The sequence below is a fragment of the Papaver somniferum genome, unplaced genomic scaffold (genome assembly GCF_003573695.1).
Source record: "Papaver somniferum cultivar HN1 unplaced genomic scaffold, ASM357369v1 unplaced-scaffold_132, whole genome shotgun sequence".
NCBI classification, from domain to species: Eukaryota; Viridiplantae; Streptophyta; class Magnoliopsida; order Ranunculales; family Papaveraceae; genus Papaver; species Papaver somniferum.
The window spans coordinates 24665915-24681340 of record NW_020622381.1 but is presented as its reverse complement, the minus strand read 5'-3'; the positions used below and the strand labels follow the sequence as shown (position 1 = coordinate 24681340).

The window sequence follows — 15426 nt, the reverse complement described above, 5'->3', positions numbered from 1 at the left end:
ATTTTTTAAAGAACAAACTGAAGGTGCTTTCTCCCCTTCAGTTTGCAGGAGGGTAGTAACACACTATTTTGACAGTTAGTTTTACTTCCATTTCTGTCTGTTCATTACAGCTAATAACAACTGTATATATTACTGCCTGTTTCTGTTATTAGTCATGTCTTGGATGATCACACGTGTATGGTCAATGTGAGTTACCCCTTTTTATCAGTACGTATTTATTACTGTGTACGGACTCTTTTCTGTATCAACGATGATACAAACACCGAAGGTGTGTCCCGCGATCTGCACCCTGAAGAAACCCAAGGGCTGTTAGAGCAGCCATGTGGGAGATTTGCAGGGGTGGGGTAAAAGGTGGGGTCCACCATCTTTTTTTTCTCTGATTCTAATGTGATTATTTGGGTATGCTTAAGTGTTCACCCAACTGTTTGTGGAAATGCTTGATTGAAGATTGTGTTCATTCTTATTTCTGGAACTGAATCAGGATGGATTATAGGGCTGAACTTGAAGAGATCATTTTGGTAAGCTGATTTAGCAATTTGGGATCGTAGTTCCTAGGAGCACCAATTGGAAACTATCGACATCAGGTTTCTATAACAATTTGTCTATGTTTTACACCCTTGTAGTTACCAACTTGGTTTTGTTTCCAAACTTGTGAGAAACAAAAATTGGTGATTGTGACCCGGTACATCAGCACCACCTCCTCCATCAGAACCGCCGTACCATGATGGCACGGGTAATCCACTAGTACTGTATAATGGGAAAATAGAGAGGCCTGTAACCGCAATTTCAGGAAAACACAAACAATTTCGTAGTTTTTGATAGCCCCTTAGATATAGCAAAGACACGTGATAACACTCTTTACACAAATGCCGAAGAGATAAACACACAGAGACAGACAACTCGGATGAACTAAATTTTACTTCCCGCTCCAATGGAGCTCACTCTACAGATCTCCGCAACTCTTCCTAGAGATAATCTTCTCCATTTTTCCTCTAGCTTAACTAAAGTCTCGTATCCCCGGTTTACAAGAAACCCATTTCAAGAAATTTCATTCCAGTCTTCTAGAAACCGTGAGCCTGTTTTGGAAGAACAACTCTCAAAGGAAAGATATGTCGATGATGATGATGATGAAGAAGGAATAAATCCTTGTGATGATGATTCATACTTATCATTAAATGAAAAACCAGATAGAAATTTGGCTTTACTTGATGATTATGAGATGGAGGAACTCGATTTTGTTGTCGACCCTAACCATAGAAGTGGTTAGTTTCGATTATCCTTCCAATTTTACTTTGGGTTTTTTTGGTTTATTTCCAATTCTTTTTGTTTTGTTAAGCTATTTTGGCTTTGCTTCCGCTGTTCCAGTGTTCAGTTATGTTATTATAGATTGTCAATGGGATGAAATTCATAGTTTGGATGTGGGTTTTGAAGGATATGTGGCTGTACTTGGTAAACCAAATGTTGGAAAGAGTACACTTTCGAACCAGATGGTTGGTCAGAAGCTCTCTATTGTAACAGATAAACCTCAAACCACTAGACATCGGATACTTGGTATAATTTCTAGTGAAGAATATCAGGTAATATTATTTCTTTATTTTTATTTGGTAGGTTTTCGTGCCATTTGTAGATTATTAGTATCTTCTCTTATTCTTTTATGTTGGGACTTAGAGGAGTAGTTGAAGCATGAAAGCATGTAAAAATTATTCATGAGAGATATGGCGGCTTTCAGATGATCCTTTATGATACACCTGGTGTTATTGAGAAGAAAATGCACCAGCTGGATACAATGATGATGAAAAATGTTCGCAGTGCTGCCGTTAATGCGGATTGTGTTTTGATTGTTGTTGATGCTTCTAAGATGCCTCAGAAGGTATGCACTTTTTCAAATATAGTATGCAGTGGAACCTTGCTGTAGTTGGTGTTTTCTGAATTTTGGTCTTTTTGTCTTTCAGATTGACGAGGTTTTGGAGGAAGGTAACCTTAAAGAGAAAGTACCGACTTTGTTGGTGTTGAATAAGAAAGATTTGATTAAGCCTGGAGAGACTGCAAAGAGACTAGAGGTTAGAAACTAATAGATGTATTCTAATGTCTTCTATTTGGTCGTGCATTCCTAATGATAAATTTAAAAATTTGTAGTTTCAGTCATTCGAACTAGATAGCATAATTTCAGTCATTCGAACTAGAAAACAGTGTGTGAAGTCGATATATGTTAGAGGGATGGCCGGATGATAGATTTGATGTGAAAGTCTCCATCAGTGACGTATGATGTTGTTTCACATCAGTCAGCAAAATCTCTTCCTTTTGTGTTACTACATACTAAACTTTTTTCGTAAAAGCAAGCAGCCTTACAGTGATATACTGTAGTGATCTTGCTTCTATGCCATATTTGGGTAAAAATTACCATTTATGTAGTTACTTGCTTAGTTTTGCTTAAATATAATATGATTACTTGTATGCTGCAGTGGTATGAAAAGTTCACTGATGTTGATGAGGTGATTCCTGTTAGTGCAAAATTTGGTCATGGAATTGAAGATATTAAGAATTGGATACTAACAAAACTTCCTATAGGACCAGCTTATTATCCAAAGGTAAAGTGTTCCCTTAACTAGCCTGACTAGCTTATGACTATGTGTCAGTATCATTCACCTTGTTCTTTTCTTTGGGGTTTCTAGGATATTGCTAGTGAGCACCCAGAGAGATTCTTCGTAGCAGAAATTGTTAGAGAGAAAATTTTCATCCAATACAGAAATGAAGTTCCTTATGCGTGTCAGGTATATTCATTAAGCTGCTGACAAGATTTTTTTGCTGTCGTGATTTGATCATATGATTTGGAATGAAATTGAGACTCCCATTTGTTTTCTGTTCTCAGGTGAACGTGGTAAACTACAAAACTAGACCAACTTCAAAAGACTTCATTCAAGTTGAGATTGTTGTTGAGAAGAATACACAAAAGATAATCCTCATTGGAAAAGTAAGTTATGCATCTAATACTTCACAATTCTCTACCTAAATCCCTTCACGAGTTTGTTGAAGGTAATCTGGTGCATCCATTGAGACGCATACTTTAAGTTTGGATTGTTAGACCCTGTGGATGAGAGACTTGAACCATCTCAATGATGGTACCATAGTCAAGCATCCCATTATTGTCCATGAAAACTATGTCCCATCTGTATTAAGTCAAAGCTAGTTCGCTGGTGATCCTAGACCAGATTGGCTTTCATCCAACCTCATAACAAGTTCTGTTGTAATGAGTGGTTTCTTTGTGGATCCCCAATCCAGTGTGCGAATTCTGATGTACCGTCTTATGTCGTTGAATAGATTTTCCCCCCTTCCTTTTCTTTTATACATTTGTTCCTTTCTGATCCCTTGGGCATGTAGGAAGGGAAGGCTCTAAAACTCTTGGCAACAGCTGCGCGGCTTGATATTGAAGATTTCCTGCAGAAGAAAGTCTTCCTTGAGGTGCATATTCTGAAATTTGAGAGTTTGGATTTCCCTCTCATATCTTTGTAGACATTGTGATAAACGCTTCCTTTCATGTTTATACTTTATCTTGGGTTTATGGGTAAGTTTAATAAAAAAAATTTGTTTAAACAGGTGGAAGTTAAGGTGAAAGATAACTGGCGACAAGATGAAGGTCTCCTGAAACACTATGGTTATGGAGGACAAATTCGAGCCTTGTGAAGTGCCTTAGTACTGCACACTCAATCATGTAAGGTTTGAACCTGACATAAATGTGATGTACTGGAATATTTGATAAGGTAATAAGAGAGATAGAGTTGTACTAAGCATTCAAGCAAGACAATACATCGGGGAAGAGTGATGGAGATATAACTTCACAAACACAGTAACCTCAGTACCACTGTACTGCCTCTCTTTTCTATTTTCAGTGATAAACACTAAATGCAAGTACATGCTTATTAAAGGAGAAGTAGACATAACACTGAACCCTAATCGACACTGACCTTACACGTGGTCGAGATGTCAACGTCTATCTAAGCATTAACTTAAAAAGAGGTTAACTGTAAAAACGCAGGAAGTAACTGACAGAATTATAAATACATCCTCCTGCTGGTTGCAGGCTAACATAGACGAGCCATGAACCACATGACCATGACAATAGTCCCTCCTTCAGAATATCCTTGTCCTCAAGATGGTATTTAGGGAAGTGAGCTCGAACGTTAGGCAAATCCTCCCAAGTGGCATCCGCAGGTGTAGTATGAGACCACTGAATCAAAAGTTGTTGTACTGCCTTACCCTGACGAAAAACTTGTCGAGAATCCAGTGTAGCTATGGGCTTTAGAATGATCTCGCCATTGGAGTCGACCAAGGGCAATGAAGGGATAGTGGGAAAAGCAGCACCTAGCTTCTGTTTTAACTGGGAGATGTGAAAGACAGGATGAATCTTTGAGCCTGGAGGAAGCTCTAGCTTGTAAGCCACTTGTCCTACCTTCTGAAGCACAGGAAATGGTCCAAAGTACCTAACAGACAACTTAAAATTCTTGCGCAAGGCCATGGAAGTTTGCCTGTAAGGTTGTAACTTCAAGTAAACCAAATCTCCCACAGCAAATGATCTGTCAGTCATCTTCTTGTCAGCAAACCACTTCATTCTTTCATGTGCCTTGTGAAGGTTTTCCTTCAAGAGATCAATAACTGCATCTCTCCTTTGGAGATATTCTTCAACAGATGTTACAGAGGTATTAGCAATTGCTGGGAAGGCTAAGTGAGGAGGGACATACCCATACAAAGCTTGAAAGGGAGACATTTTGAGACTGGTGTGAAAGTTTGTATTATACCACCATTCTGCTAATGGGAGCCAATTGAACCATCGCTTGGGTTTATGACCTGTCATGCACCTTAAGTAACCTTCCAAGCAAGTATTAACTCTTTCAGATTGGCCATCTGACTGAGGGTGGTAAGCAGTGCTCATGTTGAGGTGTGTTCCCAAAGTTCTGAAGAGCTCTTGCCAAAATTTGCTGGTGAAGACTTTGTCTCTGTCTGAGACAATGGAAGCAGGTAGCCCATGTAACTTGAAGATGTTATTTAAGAATTCCTGAACCACTGTAATTGCTGTGTAAGGATGAGTAAGTCCTATAAAATGACTATATGTAGTGCATCTGTCCACCACCACTAAGATAACATCTTTATTACTGGACTTAGGGAGACCCTCTATGAAGTCCATGCTAATATGTTGCCAGGCTTGATCTGGAACTGGGAGTGGTTGGAGAAGGCCTTGAGGGTGCTGATGCTCCAGTTTGTTCCTCTGGCATGTGTCACACTAGCTGACTAGGAGCAGATTATCTTGTTTCAATCCTTTCCAATAAAAATAAGTATTGGCCCCAATGTAGCTTCCATGAATGCCTGAATGGCCTCCAATTGCAGATGAGTGAATGGAATGAAGAATGTGTTGTCTCAGGTTAGTAGTTGTGCCCACATAAATCCTGCCTTTAAACCTGAGAATGCCTTCTAAATAAGTGTAACGAGGAACTGCAGAGCCATTGACTAGCAACTGTGGAATGAGTGCAGAAGACACAACATCATCTGTATAACTGGCAAGGATGTCCTGAGTCCATGTTGGTGTAGATAAGGAAAGAACATTGCAAGTGGTGGATGAGCTAGGGACTGGAAGTCTAGAAAGTGCATCAGCTGCCTTATTTTCTAGGCCTTTCTTGTAGTGAATTGTATAGTCAAACCCAAGAAGTTTGATGAGCCATCTTTGTTGCAATAATGTAGTAAGCTTCTGCTCCATGAAGTATCTAATGCTCTGCTGATCAGTATTAATAATGAAGTGGTGTCCAGTGAGGTAATGTCTCCATTTGGTGACTGCATTGACAACAACTAATAATTTCTTTTCATAAGTAGAAAGTCCCAGTGCCTTTGGCCCCAAGGGTTTGCTGTAGAAAGCAATAACTCTTCCCTCCAATGCCTCTAGAGCAAGCAACTGTTTCCACTACAAACTGCTTGGTGAAGTCAGGAAGTGCAAGAACTGGAGTAGTACACATAACATTATTAAGTGTAATGAAGGCCTCTTCAGCTTCAGGGGACCAGAGAAATGCATTCTTCTTCAAGAGATCTGTAAGTGGTTTAGCAATAGAGCCATACCCTTCAAAAAACTTTCTATAGTAGCCTGTTAGGCCCAAGAAGCCTCTAAGTTGCTTAATAGTTGTAGGGACATGCCAAGACTTCATGAAAGAAATTTTGTCTGGGTCAACTGCCACTCCATCAGCTGTAATGATATGGCCTAGATACTCTAATGAAGACTGTGCAAAACAACATTTTGAATATTTGACATATAAGTGATGTTCCCTTAGCAAGGAGAGAACCACTGAAAGATGATGCACATGTTTTGTAATGGAGGGGATATATACTATGATGTCATCAAAAAACACAAGTACAAATTTTCTTAGATAAGGACCAAACACAGAGTTCACAAGTGCTTGAAAAGTAGCAGGAGCATTGGTGAGGCCAAATGGCATTACATTGAACTCATAATGGCCATGGTGAGTTCTAAAAGCAGTCTCATGGATATCAGTGGAATGTACTCTGATTTGATGATATCCTACCATTAAATCCCGTTTAGTAAATACCTTAGAACCATGCAGTTCATCTAGAAGCTCATCAATAACTGGAATAGGAAACTTATCCTTGACTGTAATGGCATTGAGCTTCCTGTAATCAACACAGAACCTCCAAGTGTTGTCTTTTTTATTCACAAGAAGTATATGAGATGCAAAGGGGCTATGGCTATCTTGAATGATGCCATTTTAAAGCATTTCTTGGACTAAGGATTCCACCACAGACTTGTGGATATAAGGGAACTTATAGGGTCTGAGATTGATGGGTTCTGAGTCAGGTTTGAGGATGATTTGGTGATCTAGAACCCTTTGTGGTGGTAGCTGTTTGGGCTCTTGAAAAACCTCATTAAAGGTGTGGAGTAAGTCTTGTATTGGAGGTGGAATGTCAGCTGGTAAAGGAGATACTGATATAGAGAAAAATTGGCCCACCAATGCTGGGGTGTTCTTCCTAATAAAATTCTTCATGGCATTTCTACTGAGCATTAAAAGAGTGGGCTTAGAGGAAGTACCTTGTAGAGTGATCAACTGGCCATTGTGTAAGAAGGAAATAGAAAATTTAGCTAAGTTGAAGGTGACATCTCCTAAAGTTCTCAACCAATCTCCTCCCAAAACCAAATCACAACCTCCAAGTGGAAGCAATCTCAAATCAGTAGCAAATTGATGGTTCTGCATTGTTCAGTTGAGATGTTGGCAGATTCCAGTGCTTGTAGTTTTAGCTCCATTAGCCAAAGTGACCAACATGTGAGCAATTGGTTGAACTTCACACCCTAATTGAGTGGCTAGAGTATAATTAATAAAACTATGAGTACTTCCTGTGTCCACTAGCACAGTGATGGCTCTTTTCTTAATGAATCCTGGGATCCTAATGGTGTCAGGATTGACATTGCCAGTAAGGGCATGGAAAGAAATCTCCATATCTGAATCAACCAATTGATATGCACAAGGAGCTTGAGGAGTTGAAGGCTCTATATCATCAGCTTCATGGTCATCTACCATCATAAATAATTGTTGAGATTTACATCTATGGTCGGGTTGGTATTTTTCATCACAATTCAAACAAAGGCCTTGGCTCTTCTTTTACTCATTTGCTCATAAGTGAGTCTTCTTATGGGTGGTACATAAGGTGTTTTAGGTGGTGGTGTAGAAATTTGAGAGATAGGTGTAGAAGTAGAAGCACCCATTGGAGAAGGAGTTGTAGGTCTTCTTGGTGGTGGAAGTTTGCTGTAAGTGAAAGTGGTTGGTGTTGATTTATATGGAATGGTTTTTGAGGTTGAGGATTGTGATGAGAGAGCTAGTTCTTGTAATCTATCCAAATAAAATGCTTGAGCAAGGGTGGTAGGTTTGTGCATCTGCACAGAGCTCTTCAAAACATCCTTTAACCCACTAATAAAGCTCAACACAAGTAGTCTTCAGTAAGATGAGGATTTTTACTCAACATTAATGCTTTTAACTGCTCAAATTGCTCAAAATATTCTTCCACAGATGTAAGTTGAGATAACTTGTTGAAACAACCCACATAATTATCATTTGTTAGATCCTCAAAACGACTACAAATAGCTTCTACAAAAACAAGCCAAGAGATGAATGTTTTACCAGTAAGGAAGTCCAGAAACCATGAATCAGCTTTGCCATCCAAGTATAAAGAAGCAATTTCAGTCTTTTTCTCATCAGAAGTGGAATGGATCTGAAAAAATCTTTCACACTTGCGGATCCAGCTACGAGGATTGTCACCAGCAAATATAGGGAAGTCGGGTGTAGGAACTTTAGAGAAGGTATTGAAAGGATTCTTACGGTGGTTGTTATTTGAACCTTCTTCAGAATTAGGTTCACGTGGATTTGGTGGTGTTTTAAATAGAACTTGAATAAGTGCGTTAAACTTAGCCTGGTTTTCCTCAGAAATTTTAACCAAAGAAGCAAGTAAGGTATCTTTTCGTAGAGCAGCTTCCTTACGCTCTGCTGCATCACGGGTGTGTAGATCTGTAAGATTCTTCATTAGTTGAGATAGTTCACGGGTGGTGGTATCTACATCTTTGATAGTTGGACCAGTCATGGCGTAGAAAAAGAGAGAGGAATCGACTGGGTGATACCAAATGTGATGTACTGGAATATTTGATAAGGTAATAAGAGAGATAGAGTTGTACTAAGCATTCAAGCAACACAGTACATCGGGGAAGAGTGATGGAGATATAACTTCACAAACACAGTAACCTCAGTACCACTGTACTGCCTCTCTTTTCTATTTTCATTGATAAACACTAAATGCAAGTACAAGCTTATTAAAGGAGAAGAAGACCTAACACTGAACCCTAAACGACACTGACCTTACACGTGGTCGAGATGTCAACGTATATTTAAGCAGTAACTTAAAAAGAGGTCAACTGTAAAAACGCAGGAAGTAACTGACAGAATTATAAATACATCCTCCTGCTGGTTTCAGGCTAACATAGACGAGCCATGAACCACAGGACCATGACAATAAATTTTGCCAATGTTTTAATGCGATAAAAATTAGTCTTCTCCAGTGCCCGTCCAGAAAAATATTTGCCAGTAGTGTTTTTCTTAGGAAATGTAAAATGCTGAATGGGGCGCTCATTAGCCTCACACGGAAATGAATCTACAAATCTTCCAGTTTCTTCCGTTTTGGTTGTTAGGTATTGCTTCGTCCACATTCAAACGAAGTGTCATCTAACTTCACAGGTTAATGACGCAGTATTCATTCATGAATTTTATGAGAGAATGTAATGGTCAGTCAAATTCGAGATCAAGCTTTCTGTAATGTTCAAAGCTAGTCTTATGTGTCAATGTCAAAAAAAAAATCCCAAAAAACCTTATGGTGGGTTTGGTTGTAGAATTCACAATTTCCAGGAATTTGTAATCCCACGGGATTGCAAATTCCGGGGTTCATGTAAATCCCTCGTATGTTTGGTAACTCAGTTGAGATTCCTAGGATTCATAAAATTTACTTGTATTAAAGTCCTTGTATTGTTTGGCATTGCCCTAAGAATCTTAAAATTGTGTATATATGGGATTTGGAGTAAAAAAAAGTGGATACATAAATCCTCTGATAAGTTTCCCAGCAAATCTTATGGGGGAGGGGTCGGACTCCATATGGAGGATTTGCTGGAAAAGTGAATCCCGTGGGAAATGTAATTCCAGGGATTTGGACAACCAAATGTAGCGAGGGAAACGTAATTCCACCAAATTCCCTGGACCCATAAATCCCATCTTTAAAATTCTACATCCAAACCCACCATTAATTAATATTGATAATAATAACTCTAGTTAAAATCGGGCACGATTACATGACTCTGATTCGTTACAAGATTTCCAGTAGATTTTGGGAGTTCAAACAGACAACAAACATCACAACAACAACAAACCAAGAAATTAATAAACAAGTTACTGATCTAGATCTGATGCAGAGTTCTAACCGTTCCTTCCAGAATTGGAATCGATCAGAGTCTTCATCATCGGTCTTCCGTAACTGTTTGTTGGTGTCTTTGAAGTAAATGCTGGGTTGGTGTCTTTTGTAAAAATCTTGTTGCTGTAAGCTTGATCTTGTTCATCAAACTAATTGTGAAACCCTTTGATAAGATCGAAAACCCCAAGTCAAAACACTAAAGTAGAAACTAAAAGACATTTAAGATCAAATGAGATGTGAGAAATAACAAGATAGTTAGGGTTTTAATCTGAATAACTCAGAATCAGACCCAAAACTTAAATAAAAAGCTGAAACAAAAACACATATGGAGGAAACAAAGATTAAAGGTGGGTTGTAGTTTTCTTACTCAGATTTACTCCCTAAGGAGCAAATTTGAGTAAGAGAGTTTTCAGGCGCCTATGGTTTTCTAGTGAGTCCTAAGAAAGAGAGAGTTTTAAGTTTGAAACTCGAGTTTTAAGAGAGACAGAGTTCTAGGAAAGAGAGAGTTTTATGTGTCAATGTAATTAACCTTTGTATACTGTCTGTACAACATTGAATGTATTGTAACATGGGAAGGGATCGGTGAACAAATGATTTTAACAAAAGCTTTTGACATCTTGCGGTTATTATTTTTTGTCAAAAGGCTTTGTTAAAATGTTTTGTTGCTCGATCCCGTCCGTTGTAACATTACAATTTTATCGATACAATATAGGAAAAAATATCGTTTGGTCCTTTTCTAGGTGGGTCCATGTCAGTTTGGTCCTTTGGGAAAACGCCTTTACTGTTTGGTCCATAATTATTTAAAAATATTAAATGGACAAAATTACCCTTTTGTATTAATTTCTACTTATTTTTTTGTAGCAGTTCATTCTTCAAAATGAACTCCTGTTAATTTCTACTTATTTTTTTTCAGAAATCACCTAAAAAAACCAGAGTTCATTCCAGAAATGAACTCCATATAAAACCTAAAAAAGCAGAGTTCATTCCAGAAATGAACTTCATATAAAAACCTAAAAAAACAGAGTTCATTCCAGAAATGAACTCCATATAAAAACCTAAAAAAACAGAGTTCATTCCATAAATGAACTCCATATAAAAACCTAAAAAAACAGAGTTAATTCCATAAATGAACTCCATATAAAAACCTAAAAAAAACAGAGTTCATTCCAGAAATGAACTCCATATAAAAACCTAAAAAAACAGAGTTCATTCCAGAAATGAACTCCATATAAAAACCTAAAAAAAACAGAGTTCATTCCAGAAATGAACTCCATATAAAAAAAAAACAGAGTTCATTCCAAAAATGAACTCCATATAAAAACCTAAAAAAACAGAGTTCATTCCAGAAAATGAACTCCATATAAAAACCTTAAAAAACAAAGTTCATTTATGGAATGAACTGCAACAGCACCATCTTCATCGTCTTCAACAGCAGCAGAAATAAATTCTTCGTCATCTTCAATAACAACAACAAGAATGAACTTCATCAATAATATCATAAACAACAACATCATAAACAAACAACAACATCTTCGTCATCTTCTTTGACAACAAAAGCAACAACATCATAAACAAACAACAACATCTTCGTCATCTTCTTCAACTTCAACTTCAACACCATCATCTTCATCAAAAAAGAGAAAGAAAAACAAGAAGAGAAAGTAAATCTGAAACATCAACAAAAATCATCTCCATCATCTTCTTTGAACAACAACACCGACACCATCGTCTTCATCGAAACATCATCTCCATTGTCTTATTTCAACAACAACAACAGATCAAATCACCATCGTCTTCATTGGAAAAAAAAACAGTATCAGAAAAGAAAAAGAAAAAAGAAATGGAGAGAAAAAAACTAGATCTGAAAACTAGAAGATAGTGAATGTAAAAATAAAAATAAGATATTTTCTAGGATTTTTTTCTATATATGTGATCCCAAAAGGATATTTCTGTCACCACACAATGACAATTACATCATCCATGACGTCATCCTAGGACCAAACTATAATTTCTAGGACCAAACTATAATATATTTTTCCAAAAAGGACCAAACAGACACATGACTGAGTCAACTGGACTAGACTTTTTCTAATATATTATTTCTAGGACTAAATGATATTTCCTACTGCAATATATTTCTTCTTCACTACTCTAATATTTCATATTCTCATTAAATTTATAAGTCATGCTGTGACGAGGGTACCCTCGTGGCAACTTCTGTAAGGGTGCACCTCTCAATCGTTGGATATCAGATCCTAGATATGTGCACTCCCCGAGGAAACTTTTAGAAAATAAATATATTTTCGTGATTTTTATTATTTTTCTTATTTTTTCATGTCCCCACATTTTGAGTTTTTTGCTCATTAGTCCCTCCGAATAAGAGAATTTATTTCCGCCAGCGATATCAATTTCTAGGTGACGGGAGCTTGGATGATTAATTTAGAAGAAGAAGAACCTGGTCTGTACACCCTCATCAAAAATTGTTCTGCCCAGATTTGGTGCTTCTTCATCTCCAAAGCTAAAAATTATTATTTTAGCTGGCTTTCTCAACTCTGTTTTAGACCTATTTAAAGGTTGGTTGCAGAACGCTTAAAACTCTTCTTGATGCTAGTTATAGAAGAGAGTTCTTGTTAATTGGCGACTTCATGCTGCTGTTCTACTTTCTTTTTTCTTTTTCTCATTTAACATTTGAAAAAGTTTAATACCAACAAAAGGAACCAAAAACTCTACATCTTTCTTTTTATACAGTTCGAGGATCCTGTAACAGAGGTTTTAAAAATTGATACGAGTTCATTTGAGATAACTGGATCAATTACCCCAATACGTTTGATACACAGGGGACAATTGGTTAGGTCCGAAGGAGCATTTTGTCTCTGCTTGGATGGAAAAGGTAAACCAATACCGTTGCACGACCACAAAAACTGTTGAGATCGAGAACAAGTATGATGCTTGGATATCCGTCTCTACTCTGCAGCCAAACTTAACCTTTCATTATACTAGTTCCTTGGAGCGATGAATAGCCACAAAAGTGAAACGCCCACTAACCACTAAGGTCGTGGTATAAAATCTCAGCCTTTAGCACCTGTAACATTCACTTTTTTGTACAAGACAATGAAAAACTCACAAATGGAAACTGTATTTTATGTATTTCAAAAATCTTATTTCATCGATCTAAATGTATATTTCCAATAAAAAGAAAAATACTCAAAAATAAATAATACTCATAACTTCCGCCCTCAAAATTTCCAGCACCAGATTTGTTTCCCCCCTGCAAAAAATAAAACATAATCCAAGTTAGTAATTAAAAGCTAAAACAATCCAATCTTAAATTAAGTTGAGTTATTTACCTATACACAGGGCTGTACATGGGACGAGACGGTACGGGTTTTTGTCTAGCTCAGTACTTGTACCTCCCTGTGGCCGGTACCTGTACCTTGTACTTGTACCTGTATCCGTGTAGTACGGGACGGGACGGGACTTGTACCTGTTTAACTCGGTACGGGACGGGACGGGACCGGTTCTTTACCTGTACCATATGTTAAAAAAAATCCACTTTTTCCTAATAGCTAGAAATTGAACGCATTGCAAGAATTTGAATTCACATTTTACCTCAAAAACATTGGAAAGCTTGCGAAGAAATAAGTTGCGTAAGACAAGCATCCCACTTTGTACATTGACGCCCGGTCGACAAATTCATAGTACGGGAACTGCACATATTTTGAAAAAGAAACACTAAAATTAGTTAGTTGGAAACAACGAAGGCATTGCAAAGCTACATTAACAAAATACTAATATTCACAAGAAACAAAGTAACAACGGTAAAAGGATACTTAAGCAACCACGTACACTGGTGATGGCTACAGTCTCAAGATATGGTATGAAATAAGAAAGAGCTAGAATCCAAACAGGCTCAGTAACCCATCGAATTGAGTCTGGTAGGTCAGTAATAGAATGCCGTAATCGGCGAAGCGTCATAATTGACACCACATGGTAAAACAAGAAGCAAACGTGAGTGAGGAGGAAAGTTGTGTGCGTTACCTGAGACATGATCTTGAATATCAATCAGTACAAGAAAAGTTTAATTAACCAGAAGACATGCATATATACCTACACCAAAGTTCATGCAGAAGGATCATAATTTGTAGCCTGCGTTGTTCATCTTCCATGAAGGAAAGGTATATGAAGCTCCCAAAACATTCCAAAAGTAGTGTTGCACTTAAAAAAAGTATGAATAAAAATCCTCGGTAGTATGGGACGGGACAGGACGGGAATAGCCTAGAACCGTTACTTGTACCTACTTTAGGCACGATATCAGTTTTTGGTACTTGTACCTGTCCCATCTGACCGCGGTTCCGGGACGGTACCGATACGGTTCCTGCGGTTCCGGTACGGTTTCATGGGACGAGACGGTTCCTGTGCATCCCTACCTATACATAGTCAGAATCATCCGAATTTTGGTCAAAATCAATATTATCACTTGGAAGGTGATATTTTTCAGACTCGTGATCAGACTCGCACTCACTGCTAAGACTACAAAGATGTTAGAAACTAAAATTTAGCATGTACATCGAACATGGTATATATGCATTAGAAACATAGTTTCCATCCTCGTGATTATTTGCCTGACCACCCTGAATCGCTTCTGCATAAGAAAAGCATAAATAAGAAAAGTTAAACAGAAAACAAGTTAACCAAGTCGTTACATAATACAATGCAAAGATGCGTACTTTTTTTTTTTGCCTGGTATAGGATTTGGTGCTTGATATGTCAGACTTTTACTGGATTTACGGCGATTTCGTCTACTGTATGTTTAACAAATTAACTAGTTAATAGTGTACAGATATAGATTAACTAGCAGAAGATTCTGATGTTATATCTATAGATGGAGTATGTTGAGATTATTAGTCCCACATTGTTGGGTTATCTAAGATCCTGCGGTTTATAATTTTATGGGTCTCTCCACTCATTGCCAATTGGTTTTGAGTTGGATGCTCGTATTATAACATGGTATCAGAGCAGGCTATTTGCGACGAGTCATCATTGACCGCGCCTTTACTCCGCGTCACCCAATTTAATTGTCCACGTGTTAGACCCAACGAGGCTACACGTGAGGGGACGTGTTGAGATTATTAGTCCCACATTGTATGGGCATCTAAGATCATGCGGTTTATAATCCTAAGGGCCTCTCCACTCATTTCCAATAGGTTTTGAGTTGGATGCCCGTATTCTAACATGGTATCAGAGCAGGCTATTTGCGACGAATCATTGACCGCGCTTTTACTCCGCGTCACCCGATTTATTGTCCACGTGTTAGACCCAACGAGGCTACACGTGAGGGGGCGTGTTGAGATTATTAGTCCCACATTGTTGGGTTATCTAAGATCCCGCGATTTATAACTCTATGGGTCTCTCCACTCATTGACAATTGGTTTT

The 15426-nt window shown here is 37.9% G+C and overlaps 1 protein-coding gene across 1 annotated transcript; it reads left to right on the top strand.

Annotated features, from left to right (window-relative positions):
* The first annotated feature begins 842 nt into the window (after positions 1 to 842).
* On the top strand, positions 843 to 3922 carry LOC113333360 (GTPase ERA-like, chloroplastic). The gene is made up of 9 exons (XM_026579867.1): positions 843 to 1262; positions 1432 to 1577; positions 1730 to 1870; positions 1953 to 2060; positions 2463 to 2588; positions 2673 to 2771; positions 2870 to 2971; positions 3379 to 3459; positions 3595 to 3922. Exons 1-9 carry the CDS (start codon positions 932 to 934, stop codon positions 3679 to 3681), a joined length of 1221 nt encoding a protein of 406 aa, XP_026435652.1. The 5' UTR covers positions 843 to 931; the 3' UTR covers positions 3682 to 3922.
* The last annotated feature ends 11504 nt before the right edge of the window (positions 3923 to 15426 follow it).